At 37.7% G+C, this 27,235-nt stretch overlaps 1 protein-coding gene across 23 annotated transcripts in view; it reads right to left on the bottom strand.

Moving 5' to 3' along the window:
- Window positions 1-27,235, bottom strand: part of ptprt (protein tyrosine phosphatase receptor type T) — an 845,816-nt gene that overhangs the window by 153,883 nt on the left and 664,698 nt on the right. For 15 of the 23 annotated variants that reach the window (XM_062979726.1, XM_062979725.1, XM_016993428.2 and 12 more), the window contains exons 12-14: window positions 22,348-22,621; window positions 13,024-13,060; window positions 5,992-6,048 (exon numbers count right to left, since the gene is read on the bottom strand). In XM_062979726.1, the coding sequence (XP_062835796.1) occupies window positions 5,992-6,048; window positions 13,024-13,060; window positions 22,348-22,621 (368 nt within the window). The remainder of the gene's footprint in view (window positions 1-5,991; window positions 6,049-13,023; window positions 13,061-22,347; window positions 22,622-27,235) is intronic. The other 8 variants (XM_062979729.1, XM_062979728.1, XM_062979735.1 and 5 more) reach the window with 2 other exon arrangements.

The following is a 27,235-nucleotide window of genomic DNA, read 5'->3' on the forward strand; positions in this document are numbered from 1 at the left end:
TGTTGCAGAATGGGAACAAGGAAAGAAAATCCCAATTTCACTGAGTGAATATAATATGAAAAACGGGAAGCAGCAGTCGGTTAAAGAAAAAATAATAAAGTAACATGATAATGATGTGATCTAAAGTGAACAAAAGTGTAAAACCTGACCAAAAGTGTAAAACAGAATAAGAAAAAAAGACAATGAAGACCCTCCCCAGACTCCTCAGCAAAGCCCACCGTGGGCTAAGCCCTGCTCGGCCATCAAGCTCCAGATCCTTTCCCTGCCCAGGTCCAGCAAGCGAAGCCCTTGGCCGGAGGTGAGACTCCTGACCCCCGTGCGACGCTCCCTGCGCATTGAAGGCGCCACCGCTTCCTACCCACAGATGCTGAGGGACCACGACCCTGTCGTCTCCTCCCTGGAGGAAATCGTGGCCGCGGACCACGGGAGCCAATTCCTCTTCCGCAGCAACGCAGCTCTGCCCGGAGTGGTGAGAGTGGCCGACTTTGTGACTGTGGGCACAACGCCACCCCGGCCACGACGAAAGCATCATTGCCACATTGAGGAGTGTTCACACAGCCTCCTTTCTTCCCAGCCTCCTCCTTTCTCTTTCTTTGTAAACAAGACTGGACCCACAGCATTGTTCTCTGAAGCCCTTTTGGAAACATGTCCGTCTTTATTCTTCAATCCATCAATCAGTGTGTTGTCAAAGACTTTCATGGCCGGAATCCCTGGGTTGCTGTGAGTTTTTTTTTATTGTGCAAGTTGTTGTCTATTGCTGTGTTTTATACTGCTACTGTTTTTATTCGGGCTTGGCCCCATGTAAGCCGCCCTGAGTCCCCTCCGGGGAGATAGAGGCGGGGTATAAAAATAAAGTTATTATTATTATTATTATGACTAACCAAATTAAGAGAACACAAGGCATGCATTGATAAATCCACATGGAAGGATCTTTTAGAAGTATAAAAAAGAATATGAAAGTAAAGATATATAATGATGCCTTCCATTTTAAGAAACAGAGAGGACAGGACAAGGAAAAGAAAGCTAGGATGCAAAATCAGACAAAAATGAACAGATGTTTCAATATTGGGTATTAAAAGAAAAAAGCTGAATAATGAAATTCAAAAGACATGTAAAAGGAAAGAACAAAACAAGTATATGATGCATATTAAAAGAAAAATGCTGAATGCTAAGATACAAAAGACAGGTAAGAGGAAAGAATTAAAAAACCATAAACTGATGACTATAAAAAGGATAAACTAAGGATGGGGGAACGAGTTAAGACAAACCTAAGATTCACTGATATTCAGTGTACATGAGTCATGGAAAACTGAAACAGAGGCGTTAAAAATGCCAGGAATTAAAATATTCTTTTAAAAACTCTGTTTCTATTTCTAAGTCTGATTTGATCTTTATGTCACCCAATGCCCCTCCTTACCACCCTTCCTGACAGGACTAACCCTTATTTTATCCCTCTCCAGTATCTTGAAGTAAGGGTTGTTATAGCGTCAATTTCAGCAACAAATTCCTATAACCAGAGATCTTAGTCTTTTGATTAGGAAGCTTTGTAGTCTTTAGATTCTAGTCTCCTGTCTTATCTTTCAATTTCATCATCTTCAGCTGGAGTTCATGCTCCCTGAAAGCCATACTCTTCATCTACCAGAATGACAAAGCAAGGTCTTTTATTTGTAACATCCATTTAGTTTTAGAGGGCTTTCTTGAGGGCTGTTCTGTAGCTCTCAGGAAAGTACCTGCTATTATACCAACAAGGGCAACTGTGCAAATTAATAAATCTTATGAGCTGGTTTGTCTATTTGACTTGAGTAAAATGTTCTGATAAGTAAATATTCTAATTTGGTTAAAATGATTTAGCATATTGTCATTAGGATAGAATCTGAACCAGGGCATTTTAACACTGAACTGGGATTTTCAACTAATCTATAGCAGAGGCATTTTTATTCTCTAAGGAATTGTATAGGCAATGTTTAGGAACAAACAGAGCAGTACTCGATGCACCATTAGACTCCACCACATAAGATATTGAAGGCGCATCGCCCAATTGATTCAGGAAATGATAGCCAATATTAATTTTTGCAATATTTTAATATATGTTAAATTGCTAAGATATTCAGATGTCCTTATCTTCTGCTGTGCTAGGCAGTGGCCAGTGGTTAAGATGATCTCAAGGACTCCAAAGTCTGTGGCCTCAAGCTATAATATTTTTTAGGATATTGTCATTTTCCCTTTGCTAGAATGACCAACCACAACTTAAACTATTTCAACAAACACACTATCAATTAAGTGATACATGGATGCTGCATATAGGTACTAATTAAAATGTTTCTATAATCCCAAAAACATATGTAAAATAAATAGAAGAGGCCAATATGGATTAACATGGCTTTGTTGTCTTTGAGGAACTATTGCACTTGTTTACAGTGTTTCATGAATTACATACAATAATTTGTGACATTCTGTAAATAAAATTTTGATCCCAACAATCTTAGTGTCAAGAGAATTAATCAGGAATTTTCCTTACTAGAAAAAGCCTTTATAAATATAGTCAATTTCCATTTATTTGGTACATATTTTTCCTTCTTGTGGAACCCCACACATTTCATGCTTTTTGTAAAAATTCAAAGCAAGCTGGGACCAGGGGCACCCACCCCTGGCCACTGATCTTATAAGTCCACTCAAATTATATATCAAGGTGGGAAGTCATACATCTATGGGTAAGAAAAGCAGTTTGGAGCTGACATCTATAACATTTCAGAAACCTATGAGCTCAATACAGAAAGCAAATACACAGCTTTCAAAAAACAGATCTGTGTTGTGTGAAAAAGGTTAGTCTCATAGCTCTCTAGAGCTTTCAATGTTTCTCGCTCACTCTTTTTATACAAGCCATGAACACAACTGGCACTTGAATCACTGATAAGTTAACAGTGTGTTCCCTGAAAATTTGATTTTTAAAATGTGAAATGAATTTTGATCTGTCTTGCTTTAATTTAATTATTTGTCCCCCAGATAAAATCCTGGTTGTGATATGAACCTTTTCAACAAGAAAGCAGCAGCACCAATATAAAAATATAATTGATATGAACATAATGTATGTGTGTTGCAATTGATTTTCAATGAAAGGATGTAGAAGTAATTGTTCTTAAGAAACTGATCTTCACTGTGCAGATTTTACCACTTAACTCAGACAGAAAATAATATTTTGTCATATAATAAATAGTATATAATTTCAATAAATGTTGGAGTTTAACATGATATGGTGAATTGAAATGTTATCCGCCTATAATATAGTGAGATGTGGATTAAGTAGACCAAAAACTTGTGAGAGAAGAAGAAATAAAGTGTGAGGAGGAAGCAGCACTGCAGCTTTTATGAAGGCAAAAGATTAATAGGTTTGATATGTTGAACCCTATGGAATCTTTCCTAGCACGATGGCTTGAGTGTTTATTTCTATCATTTCTACCCCACCTTTCTCACCCGAGGGGACTCAGGGAGGCTTACAGACTGGCAATTTATGCCGATACACCATAGTACAATAAAATAAACATTAAAACAGTTAAAACAATTATAATATACAATATAAAAAATGTCAAATAGTGCAAAGCGCTTATGTCATTTGTCCACCAGACCTTGTACAAAAACCTTTATTCTAGACCAAGTCAAAGCCAGTAAAGACTTATTCTTTAAACGCTTGCGCACATAGCCAGATCTTCCATTTCTTTCTGAACCCCAGAAGGGATGGAGCCTGCCGGATGTCACTGGGGAGGGAGTTGGACTGCAATCTCCATCATTTCCCATCAGAATTGCCAATTATGATGATGAAAAATGTCATCCAATATATACGATATACATCATGTTGTTGATAGAGAAATAATGGTGGCGTTGACCCATTAACCCAGTTAATTGCAGTAACCCAGTGGCGCAGTGGATTAAACTGCTGAGCTGCTGAACTTGCTGACTGAAAAGTCAGTGGTTCAGATTTGGGGACCGGGATGAGGTCCCACTGTTAGCCCCAGATCTGCCAACCTTGCAGTTTGAAAACATACAAATGTGAATAGATCAATAGGTGGGAAGGTAACAGCGCTCTACGCAGTCATGCCGGCCACATGACCTTGGAGGTGTCTATGGTCAACGGCTCTTCAGCTTAGAAATGGAGATGAGCACTAACCCCCCAGAGTCAGACACAATTGGACTCAATGTCAGAGGTTACCTTTTTTTAACCCTTTTACCTGATTTACTTTCAGAATTAAAACTGGAGAAGACTGTAGTAATAATGAAGAAATGTATTGCAATAGCAATTGAATCATTTAAAAGGACACCAATTGTGAATAACTTAAACTATAACTGAATACTGTAAGTAATTCCACAAACACATATATTAAATGCATGTGTACTACATCCTAGGGTATAGCTACACTGTATAATTCATGCAATTTGACACCACATTAAGTGCAATGGCTCTATGCTAGGGAACCATATAGTCTGGTAAGGGATCAGCCTTAGTTAGTAATTCTTAAATTACTAATTCTTAAATCAATAATTCTTAAATTTCTAAAGCTGGATGTTTGCCAAGGCCAGGAAAATTGAAAGGTTCTCCCAATGTCCAATCAAGACAAAAAATCACAATATTCATACTTCTGAAATTGAAATATCTATATATAAAAAATCTGAGATATCCATCTACTCTATATCTGGCCAGTGGAAATGAAAGGAAACTTTATTTTAATTTCTAAAGTATATACTAACATTTTCAAATATTATATTTACAACAGTAAAGAACTCGAGGCTCAAAAATAGAATGTGTGTGGAGAAGGGGGTAGTGTTAGATTTTTATTTCCCTAATTCTGATTCCCACTACATTCAACCCAGCACTTACAAACTATCAGGATACCTTAACACCTCTATGAATACTTAATTTATTTTGCCTATGAATGGCATATAACATCATAGCCAATCCAGAATGAACAACATGTCGAAATAGCTAAGAACATTGATCAAAACAGGATTCAATGAAAAATTTCAATGCTAATTAAATCTGGGGTGGTTCTTGAAAACCTCATGTCTCAGAGAAGAGGTTCATGTCTGCATTTCTTATATTTAGTTACATAAACAGATAAAAATGGTCTTGGTTTAGAATTCTGAACATATTGTAGAAATCATATTTATATCCGAAACTCTAATACAAGACTAGCTTTTACCAGTTTATACCCTTATGGAATTTTATACCTTTAACAAAGCAATCTTGTACCTGCAATAATTACTTCATTGGCTTCCATGTTATATGACAGTTCTATGGACATACTTTCGTGTATTTCAGATAGATGAGATTAAATCTGTGAGGAGGAATAATTAATATTGCTCTCAACATATTTCATGAATAAACTGTATGAGCTGAAAAATGCACTCATATAAACTGGTGAAATTTTTGCAACATTTCAGAAAAGATTCCCTAAAGATACATCATAGTATCTCTCTTAAATTCAGAAGCTGATAATTCATTCCTGATCTTTTCTATTTCTATCTTGCTTTTTTCAATATCATTTTAAATAAATGTATTAAAACAACAGTTGCACCAGCTATGTTTTGATTGTGATTTGTATTTATTTTTATTTATTTACAACATTTTTACCCCACCTTTCTCACCCGAGAGGATTCAAGGCGGTCTCTTCTGGTGTATTAGATATAATTCTAGTTCTCAAGCCAAATAAATGAAGAGGTACATATCGTGGAATTAGGATATGAATTTCAGTTTCTGATTATTCCCAGACTATTTTAGTTATAATCTTGAGTGTAGCAATCCAACATGACTTAATTACAATGTATAGACATTCAAACTGGATTTGTACTGGCTTAGTGCAAAATTGTTAAGAAATCTGAAAACAAATCAATTGAACATCATACTTGTTTTGGCATGCAGGCAAAATAAGACATGACAATCAAGTGACTGCCAAATTGTTTGCATATTTATGACATCCCCTTTCCTGAACTGATAATCACCTGTGCTCATGAGGCTGGGTGGATTTCGGGTGGTCACCTGTTGCCTACTTATTACTGCTAAGAACAAGGTAAACGGTTCCCGGGCAGCATGCACAAGAGAGAAAAGAAAAAAGGAAAATAAAAATAAAAATGTGCCACTTTGTAAAATTGCATTTTAATTCCAAGACCTTGCAATTAGAAAAAAAAAAACGAATGTTGAGAGATATGGAACCATTTATGAGCTTCTCCCTTAGTTTGAATTAGTTGCTGAAATTAATGAGACATGATCTAAGAACACAGTAAGTAATTGTCTTCTCCTTAGGAAGAGGATGCAATGTTCACTGATAAAGTGTCAATACTAACATATATTGTTTGGGCAGAAAGATAAAGACTCAATTCATGCCAAAGGAATGGCTCAAATAAAATAAGAACATAAAGTACATGTCATTAAAGAAACTAAATGAGCAAAAACTCATTAAAATCCTTCTAAATTAAAATTCTGTGGCAGAGAACGGGTAGTTGTCAGATTATTTTAAACAGGGGCCTGTTACAGTAATGATACACATTTATGTTGACAAGCATATTGGCCATTTTTAGCTCTAATAGACACCCACCTTTTTGTAACTTGAACAGGATTAATTAGTGGTGGATACAAATTTATGGATGAAAGGCAAAAGAAGCAAAGCATATAATACCAAAAGTAAAGAAAATAAAGACAAGCAGGGTTTGTTTGTTTTTTTATATAAAAAAAGGGATACCATATGTAACTGAAATATTATGCAGCCACAGAAGAATGGACAACATACAGATCTCTCATGTAAGCATGCAATTGTGACTGTACAGAACATTATTGTTAAATTCCAGAAATACATTCACAAAGAAAGAATAGAAAGAAATAAGATGTATACAACATGTTTTCAGCTTTTACCTTTCAGTTTATGTAAATATTTTTTTAATTAAGAAGATTTTGCCATTCAGAAATGTCAGGGCCAAAACCAGAAATTTGTCCTTAAACAATTTTTGGACTTACATCTTCAGCCTAGCACACAATTCATAAATGACAAATTGCAGGTGCAGTAGCTAATTTGGGAATCCCAGCTTGATTTTTCATACGGCTTGGTGGGAGTTTACAAAATCAACACAGTGTTTCTTTTCTATAACAGGTATGATGACTACCTGCAGCAACATCCATTAATTTTGCTAGTCATTTGGATAGTGTGGTGGTATCAACAGAGATCTCTCAGCCCCAATTATTTATTACTTTAATAGACTCCACATGCCCATAAAGGGAATTTTCAAACTCATAAAACATAGCACATGTGTCAGTGGAGGGCATTTGGGCACTACTGATAGCCCCTTCATGCATTTGCTCAAGATGCAAAGATCTATACCAGTTTTCTTGGAAGCATAATTAGCAGTTGATGTGCTAGAGCTCTGTTGCTTTGCTACCATTTCTCTGAAGCTTGTGAAATCATCTGGCCATATTTCAAAAGAGCCTGATTCTACCTTGAAAAATCTTAGGCTTGAAAAATCTTGATGTTGGAAAAAAAATTCCCAATGACATAGCAAGTGAAGGAAAGGGGCAATTTCCAAGTATGCAGGGAAGGATGACATGGCTCTGGACCAAAGAGATATGTGGTTTTTAAAGGAGACACCAGGGACTCAAGAGACTAGGTGCCATTTTGGCTCCCAGATTGTCTGCAGATCAAGGAGGTACCCCTCACTCTATTACAGGTAAGGAAGTAACATTCTGAATCAGACAATCAATGAATATGAAGAGACAGAACCACTGATAAGTAAGTCTGTACCACCTTTGGGGGAACAATATATGTTTCATTCACTAAAGAATTCAACTACTATGTAGTTAATTTTCTATGTATGCTATACAGAACTATGTCCCTGTCCTGAAATAGATGGGAATTCTAGCTTACAGGTTTATAGTAGTCTGAAGATACTTTATAGCAATCTAGCAAGTAATGTCTGGAAGATGAGTGTGGCTTTCCCATTCTCTTGGGTTACATTTCAATTTTCTTTTTCATATATATGAATTTTAAGCAATGAGGATGGCAACAATACATGGGAAAAGTAACATACAACATTATAGCATTATAAAAGGTCACAAACTTAGCAAACGGTTGACAATAGGTTACCATCTTGTCTGCTCTTTGGTCTGTGTCATCTCAGAAAAATGATAAATTTATTATCATAGCAAACAGAATTTACATGTGCTATTTAGTTCATTTGTTCATGCTCAAACACATTAAGCAGTGAAAATCCATGCTAACAGGAAAAGAAGGAATCATGCAGACAAATTAAAATAATAGCCACTACAAATTTAATAGTGGTTTGGCCCCATACTACTCTAGCAGCTTTAATATGTACCTATTTATCCTGAGATTTAGGATGATACTGAGGATGATTTAGGATGATACTGACAAAAGAAAAGTCAGTTTTATCAACAAATGTATTCATTATGATAAGTTGAAATTAATCACAACTGGATCTTCAAATAATTAATTTATTGGACTACAACTCATCAAATCCATTTCTCAAATACCTATTTGGGATTAAGGCGACTGTGGTCCAAAAAGGGACAAATCCCATCTGCTCTGAATTAGTAATGCTAATATTAATTTAAAAACAGGGATTTGTGGAAATCAGGTTGCACCATTATCATGATTCTTAAAAATGTGTGAAGGGGCTTTTAGAACTTATTTTCTAGTTACGTATGAAAAACAGTTATGTATGATGCACTCTTGGGATAGTCTAAAATACACGTGGGAATGATTTTGCCCTCCAGATGTTGGACTATGTGATTCAGCAGCCCAAGTCCTAGAAGTTGCAGTCCAATAATATCAGAGAGTCATGCAATTCTACTCCATCTCAATAATAATACCCGAGCCTAGATTTTGTTCCTGTTCTTTCCTATTTTTCTTAGTGCTGTCCTAATGTTGAATTATCTGTCCTCTCCTGTTTTAAAGGTAATTTAACTACATGACTAGCATAATAGTATATGGTGTTCTTTCTTCGCTCGGGATGTCAGAGACTACTTCACTCTCGGTATTCAAGATGGAGATAAGTAATTTTAATACAAATATCTCAATTTCCTTACCATTTCATTTAATGTCTTAAGTGGGCATGTATCTACAGCAAAACTAGTTGAACCTGAAAATCTGAAACTTTATTGATATTGCTACATTCCCATACTTATGATTCATGACCTTTAGGTATATAACAACTCAATCCTTTCACCTCTCACTACCTGTGCTTTCCATCTTTCTACACATTTTAATAAGTGCTTAGCAGCAGAGCTTGCTTTCCAAATAATTAAAAGTAAGGATATTATCTGAACTTCTATTTAAGAGATTCTGACAGATTAAATGCTGGTTACATTTTGGGATATGAAGAATAAGAGTCAATAAAGCTTGGGTCTACCACCTTGGCATGTCAATTGTGCTAAGGATGTGAAAATTGATTCCAACATTCTTCATACAATGTTGTGATGGAGTCTTTGAGTAGTGATACTACTAGGAGTACTAAAAGGGGAAGAAGGACTACTCATGAGCAAGACTCTGATGAGGAGCAACAAAGGAAGCGGATCTGGGAAGGACTTACGGAGCCTACTGATAATAACTCATTTGTGGAGGATGATGGGGTTGAGAGTCAGGAGGAGGGGATGACAAGTTCAGAGGATGAGGCAATGGACTGAACTAAGGTGCAGGAGATCCAGGACATCTTTAGAGAACCCACAAGTAGCAACACGTTTGAGGGTTGGCACAGTGGAGATCCGGCTGAATCTTGGGGAGTTATGGGTTTGGATAAAAGATGGACAGAGTGGAGGGCTCGGCAAGGGGCTTCAGCTGAAAGGAGGTCTGGTGGGGCGTTATCTGATTCCAGTTCTGAGGAGGAATTGAGGCAAGAAGCTTCAGCTGCTAGCAGGGTGTTGGCTGATTCCAGTTCTGAGGAGGAATTGTGAATAAACGTGGGGTTGGGAAATGGGGCCCCTTTGTAGTCGGCAAGGTGTTGATGGGTATTCGTGTGTCCTTGAGAGCTGTTTGGGAAGACGTGTTTGGGAAAACTGCTGTGGACGTACGTTTAATCCAGATTATTCTTGCCTACGGGGGTTGGAACTGTGAGGGTTTTCTCTGGACTGCTTTGTGTTGATCTTGTGCATTAGCTGCCATGCTGCATTCTACGCCTTGGCTCTGTGTATGACCTGGACTGGATTCTCGTGTTTGCTGCCGTCTCCTGCTTTGACCTGGACTGGATTCAATGACGACAATATTGTGTTTGCCTGACTTTGCCAGATGCCTTCGGCCCCCCACTGTTCGTCTCTTCCTGCCTGCTGGCGTCCTGCTGTGAATTGGAGTGCTTTTTCTGTTGTTTTGCAAAGTTTGGAGTTTGATCCGGATTATACTCCGGTTAAATCCACGTTATTTTCCAGGGTGTGAGGTTTTGCTTTAACTGTGGAAAATACTGTGCTTCACACTGAAGATTAAGTGTTTTGAGCCTTTTTGAGGTTGTTTTTGGGCTCTTTTTGTTGTGAACTAATAAACTCTAGTTTTATTAAAGACTGGTCTGGTGCTTTAAGCGGTCTGTCTTGCAACATACAATTAGTAAGAAAATTCATATTTAAAGTATATGACCTCGGTGCCATTCCAGTAGATTTAACTTGCTGTAATATATGTCCAATGACTCTTACATGCGTAATGTAAGAATCCTTGGAATAAACTCTGTTAAATAGTTTTAATCCACACATTGGAATTAAGATGACCAACTGACAAGCAATCTATAGAAAGGGAAAAAGAATAGCAGGAAATTGAAAAGTGTACTCAAAAAAGAAAGGATGACACACTCTCACAACAGCAGTGTAAGTCATTTACAGCATCAGGTGTTAGCATTTTAAGTTTTAACTTATGTCAGGTTCTCTGGTATTTCAAAGGTGCAGTTGAACTGCTTCTTGAAACTACTATACCTAATACAGATTGGGGAGCTGTACACTTCTGTTCTCATTTGGATATATACATGATCTGAGTTTATAGAGGAGGCTGGAGGCCTGGATTATTTAGCCAAGGCAAACAATATACTGTCTTATTCCCTTTATTCCTCAAAAATCCTGTTTCTAACAAACTCTTCAGTTACACCTTCCAATATTAATTGTGAAGAAAAAGCAGAAGTATGTAGAAGAAGAAAGAGAGGAGGGGGCTGTTGCTTTTCTTCCTACCATTTCCTTTGAAATGTTGATAATAAAGAGAAAAACCTAGTGCCTCTGACAGGATATATTTTCAACTATTAAGTTTTAACCCCAGTCTCTACTCTGTCTTCCAGTTAGAATCCTAGAATTGGAAGAGACCACACGGGCCATCCAGTTCAATCCCCTACCATGCAGGAAAAGGTCAATCAAAGCACCCCTGAGATATAGTCATCTAGCCTCTGTTTAAAAGCCTCCAAAGAAGGAGCCTCCACTTTCTTTGGAGATTTCTGTCACAATTATTTCAGAAGAACTGTATCTTTTCTGAAGTTTTCCCACAATCCATTAGGGAGTATTTTGAGGGATCATAGGACAAAACAGGTGAAGAAGGTAAGAAGCTTTATTAGGCTCCAGTTTAATCAAAATCAGACATAAACTCCAGGCCAACAAGAACTCCTAGGATACTTTAACAGTTCCCAAGATTTGATTTCCAGTATCCTTTGCTGCAATTCAGCTACATATTTCACATAGATGTTCATCACAGTTTTCTACCAATTGTTTCCCTCCAGGATGCACGAGCACACACACACACACACAAATATTGTTGTGAGAAAAAAAATGTTGGAAAGTTCATCTTTCCAATGTGCATGACAGATTTTACAGGGGGGGATAGAACTGTTATAAATGTAGTTTAACAGATCTAATGAAAAAAACCCATTTTTGTCTCTGAATAAATTAGTTATTCCTATAAGGCTGCGGCTTTTGTAAGAGATCAGTGTCAGTCTTCTATGATTCTATAGTTTTATTCTAAGTGATCTACAAAAGCAAGTTATTCAGATGATATCAGGGCAAGGTCCGGAAAACTGCTTCTTGGGTGATCTTTTAACTTTCTTTTTCATTACTTCAATTGTGTTGACAGAAATTATTCCCTTTTTCAATTTGTTATAAATAAATTGCTTTATTGACACCTGTGGTGGTAAAAATACCCCCAGGGTAATTTGCTTCTATTCTCAGGAGGCTCATATGTACTGCTATAATAACAAAAGCATGCCAGAACACTTACAATGCTTTTCAACAGGAGTTGTAACCTTGTCATTTAAACTGAGATGTGAAAAATGTATTATTTTAACAATTCATTGTCACTCCATTTGGATCAAGCTAGATTCCAATCTGTGGCAGCAGTTTGATTTTGTATCTTGTATTAGTGAAAATCTCGAGTCTTTCTTGTCAATGTCATTGGAGAGAAACAATCAAACCAGTAGGCAACCAATATTAAAAAAAAAACATTAAAAATGTGAAAAAATAAAATACAAATTGATAATCAATGGCACACATTACCTTTGAACTCGGTTTCTTAATTTGATTATTGAGAACCTGACCTGAACACTTTCAACAATTCCTAACCTTTGATCATCCATGTATTTTTGACCTTAGATCCCAGAATTCCTGACTATACACAACTTTTGGGAGTTGAGTCCCAAATGTCTGTAAGGTCAGAGGATGGGAACCACTGCATAGACCTACCTTCTTTGATGTATTAGAAGGACAAGAAGGTTTATTTTAAAGAAGTAAGATGTAGATGTTGGTGAATTTTAACCAAAATTAGAATGAGATTCGGATATCCTCATCCACACTCCAATGTTTTGTTTTGATGATTACTTTTTCTTTAAAATAACTGAATATAATTTAAATGACAAACTATTTTGAGATTTGTAGTCACTAAATTCTGTTCTAGCAGAATTACAAAATAATTTATGGTATCTATATTGCGGCTAAACTAGAAATCATGAGGTGAATTATAATGAACTGGCCTCTATATCAGCTTAATGCTTAGAATTCAGGGAAAGAGATCTCCAACATACCTTTTGTGGCCAACCGGACACAGTTGATTTTGGTCTCCTGCAATTGATAGAATACAGAAAAGCATCAGATGTGATTGTTTCTCCATTTCTAGACAATTTTACAAACTAGCACTTTGCTTCATCCATCAAACACACAGCGCCATTTTGGACTATCAGTTTTAAGCATAATAAATATTAGGGTTGTCCAAATATTCGTTATGTTTCTCGTTTCGTAATTATTTCGGATTGTTCTCATTTTTTGAAACGAGTATTGAAATGTTTTCCCTGGGCGCAACTGGCAATGTAATTCGAACCATTGTTGGCCCATTCTCTAATTGTTTCTTAAAATTTTCGTTAAATTTTTTCCTTCCAAATTTTTTTTAAATATTTTTTAAAAAAATTTTTTAATTTTTTTTGTTTCTGCAACCTAACATGAATGGGAGCCTAGCGCAGCCTAACATGGCTACCGCTCCCTGGCCAATCAGATACTTCCACGATGGCTGAAAAAGGTGGGGGCTAGTGTCCTCCGCGTCCACGTGGAGGATCTCTATAAAAATCCCCTCCTCAACTGAGCCAAGCCATTCTGGGCTAGGATACTGAGGAGAGAGGGTGGTTCGCACACGCTGGGAAGCTGCTTGCTTGCTTGGGGGGCTAAGTGACTGTTCTGGCTATAGGGGGTAGAGTGTCTGTCTGTTGTTGCTGGTTCAATATTGTGGGTTTTTTTGGGGGGGGGAATTGGCTTGGGGCTTGTGGCAGAGTCCTTGCTGTGGCTTTAGGGAACTTTTATTTTCCAAAGGATGTCTGCGTTCCTGCAAGTGCAGAGCTTGGGGTGCTTTACTTTTCTACTCCAGAGGGAGTCCCTTTGCCTTTCTGTTTTCTTTTTTGGAATTTAGCAATCACCACGTCAGCCCTTCTTTGCAATCCTGAAAGGGGGGGGAACTTGAAAATAATAGTTTCCAAAGGACGTCTGCGTTCCTGCAAGTGCATTGCTTCCCTCCTGCTCCGTTTGTAATCCCAAGCCCCCGGGCTGAGTGTTATTGCAGCAATCACAAAGACACACATTGTTTTCAAACCTAAAGGGTACATTGGAAGAAATAGTTTCCAAAGGGCGTGGGGCACCCGCCAAGGCATTGCTTCCCTCATGCTCCATTTCTATTCCCAAGCCTTGGGCTGAGTTTTATTTCTGCAATCACAAAGTCAGACATTGATTTGATTCAATAGAGGGTCCACAGCAATTTATAGTTTCCAAAGGACGTTGCCAATCCTGTCAAGGCATTGCTTGGCGTGTGCTGCATTTCTAATCCAAAGTCCTCAGCCAGAGTTTCATTTTTGCGATCACAAGGTCAGCCAGTGGCACCATTGATCAAAAGGTTCAAAGGCAATTTATAGTTTCCAAAGGACGTTGCCAATCCTGTCAAGGCATTGCTTGGCATGTGCTGCATTTCTAATCCAAAGTCTACACAAGTAGAAGAGGGACTTTTACAGTGATAAGAACCCAATTGAACAGGAAATAAGACTTTCAAACCAGGAACAGGTTTCTTCAAATATTGAAAAATAGTGTATTATAAGAAGTTATGAAAATTTGCCAAAAATCATAGGAGACAGGAAACATTCTGCAATTTGTTGAGCAAAGAGTGTGGAATGTGTTCTCCCACTGTATCAAATTTGATGAGAATAGCTCAAGAAATGAGGGCGGGAGACCCCCAGAAAAGTCCCCCCCCGGTTTCCTGTTTTTTGGTGATTGCGCATGCGCGTCCGCCATTTTAGAAACATTTTAGAAATATTACAAATTTTCGGAAATATCTGAAAATTTTGGGTGAAAAATTAAGAAATAATTTCTATATCGAAGAGCCGGCACCCCCTACTTTAGAAACGAGAATTGAAACATTTTTTCCATCGATTGGACAAGCCTAATAAATAAATAGCCATGTACAGCTGCATCCAGGTATTTTCCCTAGAGGCCACACATTTGCTGCAGGTATATCACATTGTCTTGTAACTATGAGTCACAAAGCAATATTTCATACCTAATAATGTATGGCTTTGTGTGCTAACAGTAAACACATAGGAATCAAAATTCATATGTAAATTTGGCTTAGTAAATGTTATGGAAATTGACATGTGAATAACTCAATTTAATGTAACTATTAATTGAAACTATAGTCTCAAGCTGCCATTTGACTTGCCTCTTATAGGGAGGCAGGCAGCTGAAATAGATTTGGGGAGAGTGAAATCCTACTCTTTCCCAGCTCAAGCTTTATTGCATTTTTTTTTACTATAGACAACCCAATATCAGCATCCCACCATCAAAAGTCTGTGCTTCCTTAGTCCTCCTTCACCATCTGAAAGCCAATACAATAAAAAGAAATCTGACCTCAAGCAAAAACAAGAAAGAAAAATGTTAATGTAGGTGAGCAGGTATGATAAGAATTTGTAAAAAGGAGCTACTTTGTCAGAGGCTTTGTTAACAGAAGTGTACCTATATTACAAAAGGAAAAATAGCACTCATCATGCTCATTCTAAAAATATAGTGTTCCCTTAAGTATCAGTTTCAATAAATCAGTTTCTTATATAAGAATGTGAACTGCTCACATACACATATACATACTGATAGATAAGCTTGATGTTGCTGTTCATGTTGAGGTGGGAAAATGCAGTAAAAGAATAGATAAAGTGCAGCCCCCTAAATCGAGTTTGAATGTTGCTCACAGAAGCATAAGGCAGTATAACTAATGTTGAAAGAAAGCTCAGAGTAGCAATCATAAAATATCTGGAGAGCTGTAACCCACTCCTCAGCTGATGGGTACCGGCATAACTCACCATGAATCATAACCAGGGCAACTGCTTAGGGAAGCTGCATAGAGTATTCAAACCCCAAGTTGAGAGACTTCAGACATTAAAATTCCCCTGCAGCTCCAAGGCCATTTTTGTTCACCCACACCTTGATTGAGTGAACTCACTGGTAGGGGTTCACGTTCCTGACCTTCACCAAAAGGGGTGCCTTAGGTGCATACCGAGATGTAAATTGTATCCCCATATTCTGCATGACAGCCTATTTTAATGGCTCCATCTAATGCCAAATACTCATTAGCCTCAACAGTGTAGGGTAGGTGGAAAAAACCCTGTGAAAACCCAGCCCTGAAGTGACCCCTTGGCACACTGCTGTAGGGTAGGGTAACATTTGCTGCTCCAATTCTAAGTGCTAAGAGGGGCAGCCACCTATATGTTTGTCCTGCCTCCAGAACTTGGTCTCATTTATCGGGGTGGGCAAATAGCCCTCCCCATCCAGCATGGCCAGAAGGGGAAACCCAATTATTGCTCACTCTTTCTAAACTTCTTTTCACAGTATACATCTTGCAAAAAATATATAATCAGTAAAGACAAGATTCATAAATCAATATATTAATATATTAATATGTTAATATTATGTATTCATAATTAATATATCAAAATTGAGAAAATATATGACTAAGGATAGTCCCAAAACCTATAAATAATGTATCTCTCCAATTAAAATGTGCTGAAAGGGTATCCGGAAAAAAAACCCAAATTTAAGTTACTTGCCAAAAATCTAAAAATGAGTTGCGTGCACAGATACTCTGAGAGGATTTTCAACAACTTAGGAATATTAGTCAAAAAAGTATGCTACATATTTCCACCTATCATTTTTGAGATTCAGGAAGATCATTAAAACAGATTAAAATTGAGAAAAACAGTTCTTAGTTTTGGAAGGAACTGGAGGGAAATTACTTGGAGGGCATGAATAAACAAGAAGAGAAAGAAAACGGAAAGAGGTTAAAAAATAGCCAACAAACCCATTGCAAGTTTATTCTCAGAAACCCTTTGCAAAAATATCTCTATTTATATTTAGAAAAATGAATGGGCCTTTTCTTGGTAAGCAAGAGTGAAACATTATTTCAGTTCACAGTTCAATTCAAACTTACCACATCTGCATTTTCAACATTCACAAGAATATATTCAGACACTGAAATCTACACTTTTCTGAAATTTGCAATCCACCAAAATAAAATAAAAGTTTAATTTTCAAAATACACATATTTGAAAAATGTAGACACAAAAATATGTGTTTTGAGGAAACAATGCACATAGCACTATACTCACTACAAAAAATGCCAGGAATTAATAGTTGTAAAAGTTAGTGTGCATATAAATTATTGACATTCCTAGGAAAATGTATATAGTTTGGAAAAAGTGCATGATAATAAACTATATAAACACAAAGAGAAACTGTGCACATAATAATTTGTAGCTTGATATGGAAATAAAAAAAACACGAAAAATAAAAATCTGAGCAAAGTCAGACCTGACAAACTTTCATTTGCTTATCTGTTGCAACCAAGAAAAGAGTATAACAAGTGATCAAAGGGTATCTAGGATGTTTATTATGTATGAACCTAAGTGATCTAATAAAACAGGACATTAGCTTTGGACACACGCTCCCCGCCACAGCCAATATAGAGATGGTGGTTGATGCCAATCCTTATTCAGGATCTATAGAAAACTTGTCTTTTTCATCTCTTCTCCGGTGAATCTGTCTCATGGCGTATTCAAAATTCCTCTCCACATTGTATGACACAGTCCATCCCCTAATGTCACAAAACCATCTTGCATGTCATAACATCTCTTTGTGATTCTGAAAAGTTACTTTGTCAGGTGGTAATAAGCTTCAGGCCTTCTTTCCCACTTATGTTCTTACATTGCCATATACACGTCTCTGGTGTAATAAATATTGCATAGATTACAGTATGTAACAAGGCTTCATTAATATGGATACATTTTGCAAGCATCAGCATGGCACTGCAGTGAGCTTGCTGTATCTTAATAGCAGATTTAAAAGATTAAAATATTTCTCAGTTTCAATAGCACCTCATTATGGCAAATGTTTTCTCTATGGGCCAGAGGAACTTCAAAAACAATTCTCTCATCTCATGGCACTGATGCTGATGATTTCTTTCCCCTCAAACAAGTCTGTGCAAGCTTTAGGAATATTTAGAACTGTACCCTGGGGATCAGGAACCAGAAGTCTCCAAACAAATTCTTACCCTACTTACTCTTACTCCAATGAGAGAAAATATGGTTTGGGAGAATGTTTCTGTCATTTTAAGTCTTTAAAAACAGCGGTGTCAGATAGTGTCCAGTTATGGGCACTGTAGTATAAGAAAGATATTAACAACCTGATTGTGTCTAAAGCAGGGCAACCAAAATAGAACTATGTCCTTTTAGGAACATAGGTTCTGTGAGGAACAATTGTGAAGATAGTCAGCAACAACATGAAGGGCTGTTGTGGGGAAGACAAAATTCTGCAGCAGATGGCAGCTGAAACCAAAGTATTCAAAATAAAAGAACTTTCAGATAGTAAGAACCATATTAGAGTGGGATTGTCTGACAACAGTGAATGGACTCTTCTTCATTGACGATATCTGGACAGAAGAAAGCCATCTGCCAGGGATACATTTGCTGTGGATTCTTTCACTGGCAGATGAGATGGAGCTTAAGGTTCCTTCCAATTCTATGATCTGTAATTTTATATTATGTACATCAGATCACAAACATTGGAAGATGACATTTGATATTATAGGAACCCAGAGATAAAATTTCAGAAAATTCTTAGGAAGTACTCAAAAGACTTTTGAAGAACTCTTGTGAGAACCTGAAACAACTAAAAATAGGCGAATTCACCTTGCTATCATAAGCAATGTTGACATCATTCAGTAAGCCAAGATGTTTCTGATAATAACAACCATTAAACTATAGTGGATCTTAGACCAATTAATTCAACAGTGTATTACTGGAAACTGTATTCCAGCCCAGTGTCAGCTGCTCCTCATTTTGAATGAAAGAAATAATTGGAAAATAATTCAAATTAAAACCAACCAGCCAAATTCTAAAATTCTCTAGTTTCAAATTTGGGTTTATCAATAACTGGAATTTAGCTAAGAGTTATCATTTGTGTCTTCCCCAAGCAAATGAGCAAGCCATACTTCATAAGAGATGTAGCTAAACTTTCTGGACTGCCAAACTAAGTTTTATAGAATTTTGTACATCATATAAGGCAAATCTGTATGGGGCCAAAATGTGTATCTATGGGTAGTTCCAGACAGTGGTGAACTCCATGCAGAAGGTGATAAAGTCTGCACACTAGCCGCAAAAGCCCGTGCTTTTGCGGCAGGGTATCTAGATACCTTCTCAGAACCTTTTAGGAGAGCAGCGAGACACTCAGATCCCCTCCCCAACCTCCTCAAAAGTATTTAAAAACTAAAATAACTTGCTTGGCCACCATTAGCATGGTACCGGAGCTCTCCTTGTGCATAGAAATCACGTGCCAGGAGAAGAGGGGAGGAAAATCTTTTCCCCTCTCCTGGTGCATGATTCCTATGCATCAGGAGAGCTTCGGAACCATGCTAATGGCAACCGAGTAATTTATTTAATTTTAGAGGCTTTTTTTTGGGGGGGGGGGGTTGAGCCTGTTACGGGTTTGTAGAAAAAACAAACTGCGTGCAGTCCTGTCCAGACTTATCCAGTCCTTTGTTGTATCCACAATGAGCAAAAGAAAAACAAGCCACGAAAATGGAAGAGAAAATCAAAATTTACTCTTAAGTAGCAGAGTCAAAAATCATAATAAAACTTCCAGCAACAAAAACTCACATAGTCTCTTGCATTAAATTCATGCAACTTCATAGTAGGCTCTCAGCAAGCATTCAATAAGTCCCCCAGTAAGTCCCCCAAAAGACATTACAAACATTTCCCAGATATACCCCATTCAGGGAGTGGCTCAAGCCTGTTAGCCCTGATTGTTCCAATTACTCAACCATGAGTTGTAATTGACCAGGTGTTTTTCTCTTAACACACACTTACACAAGTAGTGATCCCACAGAAACTTAGTCACATACATGCATATACAGTAATAGAGCCCTCTTGTGTTTTCCGGCCTGATTCAGCCCAGAAAACGCAAAAGGGGTGTGCAGACAGCCCCCTCAGAAGTCCCAGGACTTCTGAGGAGGCAGTCCAAACAGTGGTCATAGTGGGTTCGACTCTTACCTTTCAATATGATGCGGGTCAAACCCCCTATGAAATTAATTCACTACAAAGCAGGGTTTTTCTGCTCTGTGACAAATGAATTTGTGTTTTCATAACCTGGATGCCCTACTTGAAGAGGCAGAAACTCTCAATTTTAAGGGGCTATCTGGATGCGCCCTATGTGTCATTGATACATTCTGCCTACGTACTGCAATTTGAATTATTATCTGGAAAGGAACGGTTGCTGTTGTTTATATGATTCACCTTAAAATTTTCAAACAAATGTATTCAACTATCAAAAAACTTCTGGGTTTTTTTCTCCCAACTTTGTAACAGAAGAGTAGGATTTTTGTATTGTTACAGCTTTGCTTTCTCACACAGAAAGCTCTCTTCCATGTTCTCTGCTACCATTAGTGGTTATTGTTGCACTGAATAAGAGCTTAATTAATAGTCAGTAATATAACACATGTAGTAAATTACAGCTGAATTACACCATGAGCTTCCACCCCTTCAACTTAACAATGCTATATTTGTATTTGTGTAAGGATAAGATGTTCATTTCAGTTTAAGATCTACAGGCCGTCATTGGGGAATTGGATCATGTGCTGCTTCCCCCAGAAGATGTGTGAAACAGGATATTCTTTGGCTTTGTTCTGCAAAGCACTTGTTTTTGAATGGTGTGAATTTTGCTCCATGAGCTTGTTGAAAGCCAGATGCTTAGACGAAATGTGTCAGAATTTGGTGTAAAGAGAAATGAACAAAACAAAACAGAAACCTAAGCTAAGCATTATACTTGTGGGAGTGGGAGAAATATAATTAATTCTCATTGATTCCATGGAGACCATGTAATAAATGGGATGTACCAACCTACAGGTGGTACAGAAATGATGGCAGATAATATGAACTAACAGGATTCAACATATGCACAATTTTAAAGGCTTTTGGGGAGAATGTGTTCCTCTACCCTCCTTCTCCAAGATGCGTGATATGCAAATGTGTGGAAAATATATCCTTTCTAATAATTTCTATTGATATATATCCCTTAAAGCAGGGGTTCTTAACTGTTTTTGTTCCCCTTTGTCAATGAGGTGAAAACAATGGGACCCTTCTCAGAATGTAGGAGCAAAGAGTTTTAGGATACTCAACATCAACATGTTTTTTTTTTGGTTTTTTTTTTCGTGTCAGGAGTGACTTGAGAAACTGCAAGTTGCTTCTGGAGTGAGAGAATTGGCCATCTGCAAAGACGTTGCCCAGGGGATGCCCGGATGTTTTGATGTTTTAACATCCTTGTGGGAGGCTTCTCTCATGTCCCCGCATGGAGCTGGAGCTGATAGAGGGAGCTCATCCATGCTCTCCCCGGGTGGGATTCGAACCTGGCAGCTTGCAGATCAGGAGCCCAACCCACTATTCCACAGGGGACTGCTATCAACATGTTGCCCAATAGTTTGTAAACAGCAGAACCGTGATAATGTGTGATCTAGCATCAAGTCTAACAACTACCATAACCTCAAAGTATGGATGAGCATAAGTATTTTTTTTGAAATATGCAATGACTGTAACGTGATATAGGATGCATATGTTTATAAGTGAAGGAAATGCTAGATTTCAGTAAGAGGTCAGATAAAATAAAGGTAATAAGTGCTTATTTTCAATTCAAGTTCATGGACTCCCTGACATCTTTCCACAGACCAACTGGACACCCAGTTAAAAAACCCCACCTTAGAGACAAAAATGCCTTTTCATTCATTCTATATATATATATATATATATATATATATATATATATATATATATATATATCGCATCATCTATTCCCACATCTATACTACTCTGACCCCTTCTGTTCACATAGCATTATAAAAACACATCCTTGCCTTTTAACTATGTTTCTTCTTGCATATTAGAGCAGTGCAGATCAGATTGGTTTCTGTGGTAACTTGCTACAAAAGATCCCATTAATTTTTCCAGCACTTTGAACACCACCTCAAACACAATATTTATATTCACAAATCTATGATTCATTTAATTCCTATACATTTAGCTTGCATAAGTATGTACAAACTTAAATCCTATCCGTTGATAGGACCAGAAGCAACTATTTAGCCCACTGAACCTCTGCAAAAATTGTCTTAAAATGAACTGTTCCTCAAATAGTTCAGATGTCATTGAAAAATGGGAGGTAGAATTTCAGGACCCAGATTTTTTTTAAAAAAAAAGATGTGTTCCTGAAAGGAACTGATGTTCTCCCTAGGCTCAGATCTCAATTACAACAGAGGGCTAGAAGGCTACCACATCTTTCACACTTACCCCATTTGCTTTACTGAGAGCCTGAAAGTAAATGCTGTAGCTTTTCAATGGTGAAAGTGGAGCATTCCAATAGCCATTGTATGTTCTGTTGTCTCCCACTGTGAAGGGCTGTGTGATAGGAAGGTTCACTGGTTTCAGCTCAGCAGCAAAGTAATGTGGAGAGTCAAGACTTGAAGCATTTCTGAAGCTCACAGGGACAGAGAAACATTCAATAATGTCTGCAGCTCTTCGTGACTTTTGTGGTCTTTCTTCTTTCACAACAAGTTGGTAAACACTAAAAGGGGATAAAAATAAAGGTTCACTAAAACAGTAATCAAGACAGCAAAGCAAAAGTTACATACCAAGAGAACAATTTTTCATGAACCAGTAAAAAAGGTACAGTGTTAATGAGCCAGGCAGAGTTCAAATTAAAAGCAAAACCGAACTAAACTAGAGATGGAATGGAGATGAAATATTTGATTTCAAAAGATTAATTACAGCTTGAAAACCAGAACACAGGCAAACAGTGAACAATTCAGGTTTCATTATTTGCTGTATCCTTCCATGGTTTATGTCATGTAGGCCAAATACTTGAATAAGTTAAATAATTTAGTTTAAAGAATATTCACACTTTTAATTTGTCCTTGATGAGAACGGGAGTCTCAACACATTGGTCATACACACAAGATTGTTCTCATGTCAGGGCTTCTTTACCCCCCACTCCCTCCCCCCCCCCCCAAATCACAAAGGTAATTTTGTGCATAAAACCATAATTTGAGTTTAAAAAATTTAAGATGTACAAAATTCTGAATCTTGCTCAATGATGAGAAAACATTTAGTACTTTCCATGCCTGAAGGGGTGAACAAAATGAGCAAATTGCTAGTCTAAATATGGACTAATCAAAAAGCACTAATGAATTATATCAGGAAATTTTGATTACATATTTTGAATGACAGACATTCTGAAATATCTGTCAGGTAGATTATGGAGTAAGCTTGCTTCCTGCTATTCTTCAGACTAAAAAGTGAACCAATGGATTCAAATGACAAAGAAAGAGCTTCCACCTACACATTAGAAATAACTTTTAGAAATAACTTAGAAGCTATTTGACAGTGAAATAGACCACCTAGGAGAGTGGTGGGATCTCTGGAGGTCTTTCAACAGAGGTTGGATGGGCATTTTTCAATTTTGCATTCCTGCATGGAAGAAGGTTGAATGTGATGCCCCTTGCAATCTTTTCCAACTCTAAGGCACTGGCAAAAAAAACACACCTGGATTCATTGCAAATGCATGACTACAAGTTGACCAGCAACCTCTGGTGGGTATCCTGTTTTTGTGAGGTTTACACCACTTTGTTCCACTTAGGAAAAGCAGGGGGCACTGCAAAATTTGCAGGAAGCTCTGAAGTATATTGGGCCTGGAATGGGTCCAGGTGGACATCTCCCCACAGTGCCTCATCCCTAGGTTGCCACTGCTGTCAGCCCACCACCACCAGTCTCGGAGCTCTCTCTGAGTACCTTGACTGCTGCCTGTCACATGTTCTGATGTCAGGACAGAGCACCCTCACAACCAGCAAAAAGAGGGGGACAGAAACCCGAGCAATATTTTCTCAACACTGCTGACTATCAATGATGAACACATAATACTTAACATATTAAGGTATTACTATATTGATATTGACCCTTGTTTTTATTATATAATTTTGAAACTAAAGAACTGTTGAGAGAGGGAGAGCAAAAAAAACAAAAAACAAATTACAGCTGTGGGAACATTTTGTAAACCTGAAAAATCTGTCTTCTCTACATTATAAAGAATGACCCACAAATGCACTATTCACTTCAATATATTACTTATTATGTTGAGAGAGAGAGGGGTGGGGTGGGGTGGGGGGAGCCATAGTAGAATCATACTGCATAGGGGAAATGGGAATTAGAGTTATTTTAAATACAGTGATTTTCTGTACTTATGGATTCAGCATTCACAAATTCAACCATCCATGGCTTGAAAATATTTTTAATAAAAAAATACCCAAAATGTTAATTTTGTCATTTTAAATAAGGGCAATCATTTTATTACAACACTATATATAATGATATACAGTGTACAATGTTATGATAAAATGATCTCTCTTATTTAAGTATCCATTAATTTTGTTATATATGATGTTTGTGGGGGTTAAAAGCGCTGAGCTGCTGAACTTGCGGACCAAAAGGTGCCAGGTTCAAATCCTGGGAGCGGAATGAGCGCCCGCTGTTAGCCTCAGCTCCTGCCAACCTAGCAGTTCAAAAACATGCAAATGTGAGTAAATCAATAGGTACTGCTCGGGTGGGAAGGTAACGGCGCACCATGCAGTCATGCCAGCCACATGACCTTGGAGGTGCCTACGGACAACGCCGGCTCTTTGGCTTAGAAATGGGGATGAGCACCAATCCCCAGAGTCAGTCACGACTGTACTTATTGTCAGAGGAAAACCTTTACCTTACTATGATGTTTGTGTGTGTGTGGGGGTGTGTGTGCTGAAACCAAACTTCAGCAGATACCCTGTTTCTTGGAAAATAAGACCAAGCATTGTTTTTTAGGATTTTTGAGGATGCTTGAAATAGAAGCCCTACTTCAAAAATAAGTCCTAGTTACTCTTCATAAAAGTAATTTTGGAAAAATAAGACATCACCTGAAAATAAGCCCTAAAACATTTTTGGAGCAAAAATTAATATAAGACTCTGTCTTATTTTGGGGAAAAATGGTACCAGCCTATAGTAGACCTCTGTCATTATAAACTGGGGAACAAGGTAACTATGGACCTCACCACATTGATGAGGTCTCCCGGATCAATTCACCAGCCCCCAAAGCAAATAAGTGGGGCAGAGGGGCAATCCCAAAGCCCTGCATCCCATCTCGCTGGCAGCAACACTTCCCCATCACACGTGGGGAAGTGTTGTCGCACGGCTTCCCCCCACGCTGTGATTCCTTATGGAACATAGAAGGTCTCCTGTATTCTGGGCCAAGCATCCTACAATACTTGCACCCCAGTTCACCAACTGAGCCCCATCAGAAGTCAGTCTGCATTGTATGATGGACAGTGTATGTATGGCTCTGTAGATCAGCTGTGTGGTGAGGTCGTATGATTATTCTGACTGTCCTGTCTGCCACTATTTAATGTCTCAGTGTTCTCATGTGTCAACATTTCATATTTAAGCAATTCACTTTTAATAGAGGAGGAGGAGGAGGAGGCGGCGGAGGCAGAGGCGGCAGCGGCGGCTTTATTTACAGCCCACCCTATCTCCCCAAGGGGACTCAGGACAGCTTCCAGCAAAAATGTTCCAGTGGCAAACATTTAATGCCAGTAGTAACATATACACATTTATAACAAAGACAGACTCAATAAAATTAAAGTAATTTAATAGAATCCAGATGCAGAGTGCCTTATTTTCACTGCTAGTCCTAAATATCTCAGTTTCAGCACCAATGCAGCAGCAAGCAGACATTTTTGAGTCTTGACACTAGTCACCCATTTGACAAAGATAAAAGTATCAGTGCAAGCCACTTCACTTCTCATCAGGGTATTCATATATGCTTCCCTCAGCTGTCTATACAAGCTGTTTCTTTGTCTTGTTAGACAGGAGAGATCGATGGAAGAACTGGGAAGAGTCGGTAACCCATCATTCTGGTTGCTTTCACGAGATTGTTGTGGCAGAAAGACAGGCCTAAAACATTTCTAGCAATGCCTTGCCAACATTAGTACTGGGAACAATGTAGTGACAGCTAAAGCAAGCAAGAAAATTTGGACATCTAATCCACATGTTGAAATCAATCACTGTCTCTTTCTATGGCTGCATGCCATATTCTTCTCCAAAATACACAACAAACAAACAAATAAAAGAACAGGGTGCCTTTTAATGACAGAAATAATGGGACCCTTTGGTACATTCAGATGCCAAGAGCATTATGAAGCAAAATAATGTTTTCAGCAACATCAGGGGTTCATACACTTGCCCATTTCTCTGTGTGAAATATGTCATAATTTGCCAGTTATAATATTTTACATCAACAAGATTCTGTTTTTTTAAAGAATAAATGGACATATATCTTATCTCAGAAGTGGCAAATTCAAAAAAGTACTGTGGAAACACTTCAGTCTCTCAGGACACACTGTCTGTGACCTCAAAGGACAAACTGTAACAGGAAACAGTAAGATAATGATTCATGGAAGAGCTCCAACTCTTCTCCTGTGTCTTGAATAGGGACAAAAGCTTTTTATTTCACTATATGTATGTATAAATTGGTACATCTATTCAGAAATGCTTGCATAACTACCACCCAACTTTTGTTCGGTTAATTACCACCACTTAGGAAGTTTTCAATGTCTGCAATTCTCCTACATCTATTTCTACTGGCCCTTTTGATTGTAACCACTCACTCATAAAGTTCATCTACAGGTCTCCTTTTCTCCTGCTTTTCCTCTTACACTAGTTCTGAACAAAACTTTCCCCACATTTTACATGTGTGAATTGATTATCGATACCAAGTTGTCTTTGTCACCTACCAATGTCCGCTTGTCAATCAACCTCAGTTAAAACAATCATAGTTATTTTTGAAATTTCTTTTCCTCCATATACAGTTCTCATTTGATGACATTTGCAAATATTTGCTTATTAACATAACATTCTATGCAACTGATAGAACAGTCCACAAAAACCTGGTATTTTATGCAAATATATCCAAAGATGCATATTTTAAGTCTCCATTCTTGCTTTAAACAATCTTCAATGGTTTTAAACTGTTGTATGTTTATATTTTTCAGTATTTGGGACATTATACCCATCATAGGAATGGTTGGGGCAGGATGTCATTATTTAAGTAAATGAACAGAAATAAATAAAATTGTGCTCACCACTACTTCTATGCATA

The sequence above is a fragment of the Anolis carolinensis genome, chromosome 4, assembly GCF_035594765.1.
Source record: "Anolis carolinensis isolate JA03-04 chromosome 4, rAnoCar3.1.pri, whole genome shotgun sequence".
Taxonomy (NCBI): domain Eukaryota; kingdom Metazoa; phylum Chordata; class Lepidosauria; order Squamata; family Dactyloidae; genus Anolis; species Anolis carolinensis.